Source organism: Nansenia antarctica, assembly GCF_963989245.1.
Source record: "Nansenia antarctica genome assembly, chromosome: 13".
Taxonomy (NCBI): Eukaryota; Metazoa; Chordata; class Actinopteri; order Argentiniformes; family Microstomatidae; genus Nansenia; species Nansenia antarctica.
The window spans coordinates 19,242,975-19,253,110 of NC_137683.1; the positions used below are offsets into that span (position 1 = coordinate 19,242,975).

The 10,136-nt window shown below is 41.8% G+C and overlaps 1 protein-coding gene across 1 annotated transcript in view; it reads left to right on the plus strand.

The window, feature by feature from the left end:
* Positions 1-300: 300 nt before the first annotated feature.
* Positions 301-10,136, plus strand: part of mark2b (MAP/microtubule affinity-regulating kinase 2b) — a 41,656-nt gene continuing 31,820 nt past the window's right edge. Inside the window, exon 1 of the mRNA XM_080544516.1 lies at positions 301-365. Within this exon, the coding sequence (XP_080400642.1) occupies positions 315-365 (51 nt within the window). The 5' untranslated portion in view covers positions 301-314. The remainder of the gene's footprint in view (positions 366-10,136) is intronic.

Genomic DNA, 10,136 nt, shown 5'->3' on the forward strand with positions numbered 1-10,136 from the left:
TAGCTGGCTAACAAAGCAGAGGCTACTGTGTCAATGAGGGATTCAACTTGTTGATCAACTTGTGGTGTGTGTGTGTGTGTGTGTGTGTGTGTGTGTGTGTGTGTGTGTGTGTGTGTGTGTGTGTGTGTGTGTGTGTGCGTGTGTGTGTGTGGGGGGCTAGCTGGCTCTGGCTAAAAGCGTAGCGACGAAACTTTTTTCTGAGCGACGGGACATCGAGGGGAACACCTAATGAACATAAGATAAGGTCCTGAGGGATTTTTTTTTATTTTTCTCCCCCCCTCTTTTTTTTATTTTACCAAATCCCTCCTGTGATCATGTCAACCAGGCCGCCATTGTTGGCCGTCATTGAGAACTCGTCTGGCCAGGTACGTCAAGGCTTTGTGTTTCATCAAGATTCAACCAGTTTCTCAATGCCAATGAATGAATGTGTCTATAAACTCCCTCACTGATAACAGAACAATCCGACCTAACGAGCTGACTGACGTTAGCAACTCTCCTCCTGCTTGCCTGAGTGAGTGGAGTGAGTGAGAGTGTGAGAGTGTGAGTGGATAGAGTGAGAGTGTGAGTGAGTGGAGTGAGTGAGAGTGGAGTGAGTGGAGTGAGTGGATAGAGTGAGAGTGAGTGGAGTGAGAGTGTGAGAGTGTGAGTGAGTGGATAGAGTGTGAGTGAGAGTGTGAGTGAGTGGAGTGAGTGGATAGAGTGAGAGTGTGAGTGAGTGGATAGAGTGAGAGTGTGAGTGAGTGGATAGAGTGAGAGTGTGAGTGTGAGTGAGTGGATAGAGTGAGAGTGTGAGTGAGAGTGTGAGTGAGTGGATAGAGTGAGAGTGAGAGTGGAGTGAGTGGATAGAGTGAGAGTGAGAGTGTGAGTGAGAGTGTGAGTGAGTGGATAGAGTGAGAGTGTGAGTGAGTGGATAGAGTGAGTGGAGTGAGTGGATAGAGTGAGTGTGAGTGAGTGGATAGAGTGAGTGGAGTGAGTGAGTGTGAGTGGATAGAGTGAGAGTGTGAGTGAGAGTGGAGTGAGTGGATAGAGTGTGAGTGAGTGGATAGAGTGAGAGTGAGTGGAGTGGATGGATAGAGTGAGAGTGTGAGTGAGTGGAGTGAGTGGATAGAGTGAGAGTGTGAGTGAGTGGATAGAGTGAGAGTGTGAGTGAGTGGATTGAGTGGATAGAGTGAGTGGAGTGAGTGGATTAGGGGTGGGACGATTAGAAAATGTCATGTCACGATTATCGTGGGCAAAATAATCGCGATCCACGATATTATCGCGAGAATTTAAAAAAAAAAAAAAAAAAAAACTTTTTTTTTAGAATGCCAATAAAACACACTGTAATCACTTTAACTTAGATTTTGTTGTATTTTTATTGAATCATGTTAATAACATTAACATCATTTTAAAAACATCTTGACAAAAATAAAAATCTTTAATAAAATCTTAAATAAGGTAATGATAAATTATAAGGTATCACTGCATAAATAAAGGAAAAAAATACTGTCAAACAAAACTTGAACACTGACACTTTTCTGTCATCAAACTGAGTGCTAGCCTTGTGGCTTAGAGACTTGAAAGCTTCAAGATAGGTTAAAGTGCAAATGTGAGAAATCTCAATTATATTACTATTTATTTATAACATACGATTATGACATCCTCCCTCTCGCCAGTTTGGGGCAACATAGACTTCTCCCCTGGTGCCACGGATAGGGGTTTCAAGCGGTGGGACAGCAAAGGGATGGTTACTATCGGACATTTATATGATACGGAAATACTACTTTCATTTGACCAATTATGTAAGAAATATGACCTACCACGAAATGAGTTTTTCAGATACCTTCAGATACGAAGTTTTTTAAATAGCCAAAAAGACACTGGCCTCTGTCACCAACCCTCTCCGCTGGAGGAGATAGTCTCTGCTGGAAAGACGAGAGGCATTCTGGGGCTTGGGTATAGAGCACTTTCGAAATATGATAAAGGCAAACCTGCATTTACGCCCAAAGACTGGAATAATGACCTGAACATTAATACGGATGAAGCAACTTGGTCACTAATATGGCAATCGGCAAACGACATCTCAATCTGTAATAGGACGAAGGAAACGCAATTTAGACTACTACAACGTTTGCAGATTACTCCCCAACTTAGACATAAAATGGATCATAACAAATCGGAAATGTGTACAAAGTGTATTACCGAGGTTGGGAGCTTTGTTCATTGTGTTTGGACTTGTAGATATATAGATGATTACTGGAAAGGTATAGTGGATAAAATTCATCTAATTCTAGATGTTACATTGGATAATGACCCCATGTGTCTATTGTTTGGGTTCCCAGACAAACAACTTAAAAGTATGCATTCCAAAAGACTTCTGTGTATCCTCACTTTTTGTGTAAGGAAAAATATATTGCTGAAATGGATAGACTGCAAACCGCCTACAATAGCTGGATGGCACAAGGTAATTTTTGATATGATTCCTATGGAATATCTGACATATAGGTCTAAGTGTAAGATAAAGACATTCTATAAGATTTGGTCTCCGTTCTTAGATTATATTGGTACCAGCCTGGCTGCCATTGTAATGAAAGGTTTGGTGGATTACACTCAAGAAAGTACACAAGACTAATGTGTAACAGATCTACAATGTATGGGTCACAATATTATTTACTGTGCTGGTGTTGTGCTGCCGCTGTGTTTAGGACTGTAAGACATGGATGCTGTCTCCGATGGGGGTGATCCCCCCATATATTATGGCATGTGTTGTGTCATTTTCTTTTCTGTTTATTTCTGATATGTGACATGGCCTCCTCCCCCCCCTGTTTTTTTGTTTTTGTTTTGTTTTTAAACATTTTCTGTTTATGGACAATGTACTGCATAACAAAGTGCAAAACTAGTTTTCTACTATTAATGGGACAATAACCTCCCCCACGGATACTAGTTGTTGTTGTTATGTCCTGTGACCACATAGGTCACATACATTAATACATACAATAAAAACAGACAGACAAAGCAGTGTTTATAAAATGTAGTGCCTATTTAAAAAGTCCAGTCATTTAAAAAAAAAAAAAAAAAAAAAACGATTATGACGATTATTCAACTAATTAAAATTCTCCACGATAAAGTTATCGCGGGTGTTTTTATCGCGATTAACGATAAACACGATAATCGTCCCATCCCTAGAGTGGATAGAGTGAGAGTGAGAGTGTGAGTGAGTGGATAGAGTGAGAGTGTGAGTGAGTGGATAGAGTGAGAGTGTGAGTGAGAGTGTGAGTGAGTGGAGTGAGAGTGAGTGGATAGAGTGAGAGTGGAGTGAATGCAGCTTTGTCGCCAACTGGCTCTGTTGACTTACGTTATGTGATTGTTTTGGCCCTGTGTCTGTTTTCTTTGCCACCAAACCGACTCATTCACTAACAATCAGGCAGGGATTCCCGACCAGAAACTCGGATTTCAGATTTCTGTTTCGATTCGTGTCACTCAGGGTTGTCACAGAGTTGATGCCTTGTATTGCTGTCTCGATTGTCAATCGTTATTGGTGCCAGTGTGTGTTCCAACTGCCAAGCCTATTTAAATGTTATCTGCTGTCACAATCTTGACAATCATATTCCTGTCATCGATACAGGGTCGGAGTCCCCACAGCTCTCCACTCTTCATCAAGTCACTTTCAGTTTCCGTTAAAAACGGTTGTCTGTGCCCTTTCATTTCTTACGCTGTTATTTATTTGCTGTGACTTACAGTAAGTTGGTGAAAAGGTGCTTGCTGCTGTTGATAGACTCACCCATCTGTGATGTGTGTGTGTGTGTGTGTGTGTGTGTGTGTGTGTGTGTGTGTCACCTGGCCAGTCACAGGCTGTGTGAGCTAAGGTGACGAGCGTTGTGAAGTGTCAGAGTGCAGTTGCACAACCAGCCTGTGCACTTCTCTAGGATCTTAAACTCCACTTAAGTGTGGTGAATTGTTCTCCGGTAGGAGAAATGCTCGGATAATATTACCGTTCTAATAACCACACTGGCCTCATGAAGAATTGGCTCCTCCCAACTGTCGTTTGAGATGTTTAGCTGCATGTGTTGTGTTCACTTGTAAAGTGTTTTCCATAAGAACCAAGGGGATAGAGCCACACTAAGACACTGGCCCAGCTTCCATACAGAGCAGGAGAGGGGTCACCTACAGCACAACACAGCTGTGCTCTGGCAGGTGCCATGACAGCCCTATAGAATGACCGTACAGAGATACGTGTGTGTGTGTGTGTGTGTGTGTGTGTGTGTGTGTGTGTGTGTGTGTGGACAGTAATGTGTGTACAGTATGTATGAATCAGAATCAGAATTGCTTTTATTAGGCTGCTACATCAATGTAAGGATACAAGGAGTAACATTCTTGGGTACAGGTTCAATTAGGCATTGGCAATTAGGCATTGGCATTGCAGTAAAAATACAAGTAAAAAAATGTGAAGAAGTAGAAATACAAAAAGTAGAAATACAAGACCAATAATAGAATAAGCAGGATATAGGCCTAAACAATAAAGAATAAGCGGGATATGGACAACAATAGCTGTAGCGTAGGTGTGCAGTTTGCGAATCAGCATATCAACATTAATCAGCAAACTGTGTGTGTGTGTGTGTGTGTGTGTGTGGAGAGGGACGACATGTAGGCCTACATGATTTGCCATTTAATAATGTACCTATGTGATTGGAGGGGCATGGGTGTGCAGAACACAAAAAGAGAATCATTTATGGCTTCTTGGGTGGAATTTGTGTGTGTGTGTGTGTGTGTGTGACTGAGATTGCTGTAGCAGTGACTCATACAGAGTAAAGTGAATGCAGATTGTTCCACAGGTGTAAGACAGCACAGTAGAATCTAGCCTATGAGATGGATCTTAAATCCTACTGTATATAAGGTCTATCTTTATTTTGTATTAGGGATGCTCCGATCTGGAATTTTGGGGCCGATACCGATCACCGATTTTTTTCCTCAAGATCAACCGATACCGATTTTTTTTTAAATACATAACTGTAGGCCTACTGACTGGATAGCCTACATATTTTTTGCTTTTTAGACAAAAGTTTTGATCCATTAGGCACCAAGCAAACGCAGACCCATTTTTATGGCATAGTAAAGGTCTGGCCTATCACCCAGTTAGGGCCTGAAGCCCAAGTCAGTCGATATGGCTGTATAAAAGACATCATAAACGTGGCCTTCATGGTTTACATACTGTTACGTCCTCCTATGTTTTCTGTTCAGTTATCTGTCTTCCCCAGGAAAAAAAAAAAAAAAGAAAAAAAAAATCGGTTTTTGCGATCGGCCATTTTTGCCGATCACCGATCGAGTCATTTGGAGTGAAATCGGCCGATTTAAATCGGTGGCCGATAAATCGGAGCATCCCTATTTTGTATCTTAGTTTATTATTCAATTGTCACTTTATTTTGTTGTTGTTTATGATGTGAGCTGCTGTAACGCCCGAATTTCCCCTCAGGGATCAATAACGTATCTATCTATCTATCTATGTATGTATCTGTAAGCCTCTTTCACACATAGTTCCCTGTAATTTCCATGGAATCCCAAGCTGTGTCGACTGGGCATTTTCGCCGTTCACACATGAATCAAATGCCGGTAGATTCCAGTGTTGCTCGCTTTCACATGTCGGCAATTCCCTGGTTGCGCGATCTACTTGAATCATTGCATTCAATACATGCATTCAACTGGATGCAGAACTGGAGCGGGACGGGCGCGTGGGACTGCCATGTACCATATATATCTGCCTTATCATACCTCCGTTTTATATAGAAAGATATGATGATAATAAATACATGTGGGACTGAGGTATGATATGTGGCAGATATGTGGTGTGTGGTGGTCTCGCGCGCCTGTCTCGTTCCAGCGAGTCTACTCATATTACCGATGCTTACCAAGTTCGCTCGCCAACTAAAGCACTTGATTACCGTTGATATAAACATACTATACTAGTCCATAAGTACAGTATGGGAGAACTTGGTGATAAGCATAATGAATGAATGAAGGAATGGTCTTTATTGTCATTGCTATAGTACAGGTACGAGTAATACGAGTTGACATATGCGCTCTGCGGGCTATGCGCGATTCAAGACAGCTGAGAGGAGACATGTGTGTGTGTGCACTGCGTCTATATCACAAAATGTACATTTGATAAGTAAAAGTAAGCTAGCTAAGTAAGTAATCTAGCTAACTATTAGGGCTGTCCCAAACGACTATTTTTCTAACGATTAATCTAGCGATTATTTTCCCGATTAGTCTAACGACTAATTTATCAATTAGCCTTTTTTTTTTTACTGTTCGATAAAAAAAAATCTTAGCATTAGAGATGCTCCGATCAGGGTTTTTGGTGCCGATCACCGATCACCGATCACTGGAATCAGTGATCTGCCGATCCGATATCACCGATCACCGATCACAGCGTCGAAAATGGCAATTGAAGCATTCTATTTATTGTGTAGCATTATTTATGTTTTAAATTATTCTTAACACCATTGACATTGTATATTAAGTATTTAAATGAAATTAGGAGATGAGAAAGTATCATGAATTGACGACCATCTGTTTTATTGAATTCCCAACCACCTGTAGCTTACTTCAGGAAAAACAAATAAAATGTGAAAATAAAAATCATAATAAATAAAATGTACACTGTCACATCAAATGTGCAACATTCCACTCGAATGAGAGGAACTAGGGGCTCTTAGAGAACTTGGAGCTTATACTGTAACTGTAGCTTTCCTGAGGAACAATAAACATACCCAAACTAAACTGCAACATAAACAGGCTATAGCCAAATATAAAATACTGTTTCAAGTCAGTCAGTTTCAAGTCATATTTAGGAGGAGATAAGACAGCAAGTCAGCAATAATCAATAAAACAAAAAAACAAAACATTGCACCTAAGGAGATTTCAGACTCAAACCTTACTTCTGATTAAGCAGCATCACTGGCAGATTAGCCTTGAGAAATACAAGCATCTCAGCGTTTTTGGCACTCAGCCTGTTCCTCTTATCATCTAAAATATGTCCTGCTGCTGAAAAGTCGCTCGCTATCTACACTTGTGCAAGGTGCACAGAGGAAGACCTAAAACTCACGCGCTAATAGTTGTTGTTGCTATGGGCCAAGTGACTTCCTGCTCGCGGGGCCACATGACGTCGGTGAACACTACCTACACTACGCTCGTGAAGTCGCGCTGGAACTCTGACCAGCACTCGTGGAACGCCTCTCGTCCAATCAAAGCACTCGGTCCCTTTATGACGTCGAGCCCAGTGTGCGCTTCGGCGCTCTCTGAGCGAATCGACGAACGCAGCAAATGCCGTATGATATTCGTTAGGGATGCACCGAAATGAAAATTCTTGGCCGAGGCCGAAGCCGAATTTAAGGAAACACTTGGCCGAATACCGAATACCGAATGTGTATCGGCAGTTTTTAATTTTATCATTGCATAAACTAAATACATTTTGCTTTTTATTCATGCTTCTCAAAGAAAGAAATTGAGATTGAAAAAAAGAACGTTTATATATAACTTATTATAACTAATTATCGTGGGATTTAATCTCTACTGCTTTCCAGGGTTCAAGTTAATGATATTCATGATTTGTCTCTACATAGGCTTCAGAAAGTATTTAGACCCCTTCACTTTTTTCACATTTTTGAATAGATTTGCCATCAATCCACACACAGTACCCCATAATCTAAGTAAAAACGTTTTTTAATGTTTGCAAATGTATTAAAATGTAAATACAGAAATACCTCATGTACATAAGTATTCAGACCCTTTGTCACTCTTAAAATTATGCTAAATGTCTTCAACAAGTCATTCAACAAGTTGAATTGAGTCCACCTGAGTGTAAGGATAATAGTTCATGTTATTTCAGAATGAATATCTTTTGTTTTTATAGTCTCTGGTTTGCATAGAAACCACCGCATGATACAGCTGCATGTCATAAACTCGTGTAGAACAGCTGGGAGTCTGAATATGTTTTCAACAAGGCACCAACTCTGCTTCTCACTCCAATTTTAAATTGAGCTACGACTGCTAAGCTAACTAGCTAGATGAGTGTAAGGTTGCGTTCGTAAAGTCGCTCTGAGAGCGCTGGAGCGCACACTGGGCCCGACGTCATAGAGAAACCGAGTCATTTGATTGGACGAGAGGCATTCCACGAGTGCTGATCTGATTTCCTGAGTGAATTTACGAACGCAGCCAGTTTTGAAAGCGCGTCGCCTTGCGCCGCGCGCCTGTTGAGAGTTATATTTAATTGTATTGCGTCATCAAAACACGGCCACTATTCGGTGGTGAACATTCGGTGTTTTCACACATTCGGCCGAATACCGAATGTGCTTTATTTTGCGATATTCGGCCGAATACATTTGGTGGCCGAATGTTCGGTGCATCCCTAATATTCGTGGTATTGAAAGACCTTGCGTGCGTTCCTCCGCAAGGTATTTCTTTTGAGCAGACATTACAAACGGCATATTTGTTGTCTCTTTCCGACACTGTGTAATATTTCCAGACTGGCGACGCCATTTTGTAAACTGATCGGTCATGTTTGATCGGCCGTTTTGAGAACTCCGATCAAAACCGATCAAGGCCATACCGGCCGATACCGATCAGCGCCGATCAGATCGGAGCATCACTACTTAGCATGTGTAGGCCCCTTAATTTCCACCTCACTGCTATGTTTAGCCAACTTGAATGCCAACATGGCTATTTAGAAGTCTGTCCATCACCACAACACATAGCTAGCTAGTAGCTACATAGCTAGCTAACGTTACTCTCACTGCTATGTTATGATTAGCTAAATTGATGCTAACGTAGCATGCGAGCTACGAGCTAGATAACGTACAGTAGGTGCGAGCACCACAATGACAATAGGCTACCGTAGCTAGCCAGCTACATAGCTAGCCAGCTACATAGCTAACGTTACTAACACCAGAAGACAAGACATACAAACTGTGGTGAGCTACATTGCTTGTGTAACATTAGCTAGTAGCTATCCATTTTTCACTCATACACGGCCGGAAAAGTGAACAGAAATACAACGCTGACTTACGGTGCTATCTTGCGGCTGTCTTCACAAAGAGCTCCAGGATGCTTTCGCTTGAGGTGCTCGTTCATTGCAGATGTACTGCTGTGATAGGCCATTTCATTTCTGCACAGTTTACAGACCACCACATTGTTTTCTTTTTTTGTAAAGTACTCCCACACTTTGGACGATCGTGGGCGAAGTCTTTTAGCTGCTCTGCCTCCTCCATGTTTGCACTGGTCGCAGCCATGTTGTTTATTTACGACGCACATTACGCAAGTCGACGTATTGACGTAGTCGATTACGTCGACGACGTCGACGAATCGTCCCAGCCCTACTAACTATGATTGGAAACAAAGTACTATCCAGTTAGAATTATAGAAGATCTAGTTGTGTTTTCTTGCTGGTCTCGCTGCCTGGGTTTGAACAGACTTCAACTACAACGTCTCCATAGGCTACATTAGAATTTCGCATCCTTTGATGGTGGGATGTAAGGATCTTGTAACTTCGCAAACAATAGCAGCATTTAAATAGTTTATGTTAAAAGGTAGTGAGCGCAGATTTTCGTGTTTTGACTTTGCACTTGACTTTGTTAAAAATACCTTTCCACCAAAGAACCATATACAGTGGGGAGAACAAGTATTTGATACACTGCTGATTTTGCACGTTTTCCCACTTAGAAAGAATGTAGAGGTCTGTAGACGCAGATCGGCCTGATAGGCCCAAACGAGACCAGCCAGCTAGTCATGTGATCTATACGCTGGAAAAGTAGGCGCATCGCCCTGCCTGTTTCCGCCCTCAATCGCCATAGTAACAGAGAACAAGTGTGGCCGCTCGGTTAGCAAGTACTAGTAGGTTAGCTTGAGACCCACATTGAATGTGGCGCAAGACTCTTTTGAATCGTCGTTTGAACAGTCGGAAGCGACGGCTGTGTTTCAAAAACGTTTTTTATTCGCCAAATAGCCACATGTTAATGTAGCGAACGGACAGGATTTTCAAACAACCCGTTGAAACTATCCCCCCCTACACATACACGTACACACACCCACACACACACACAACAGCACAGATCCCTGATTCCCCTGCCCTCTCCATCAGGACTGCCTCCCATACCAGGGGGGTA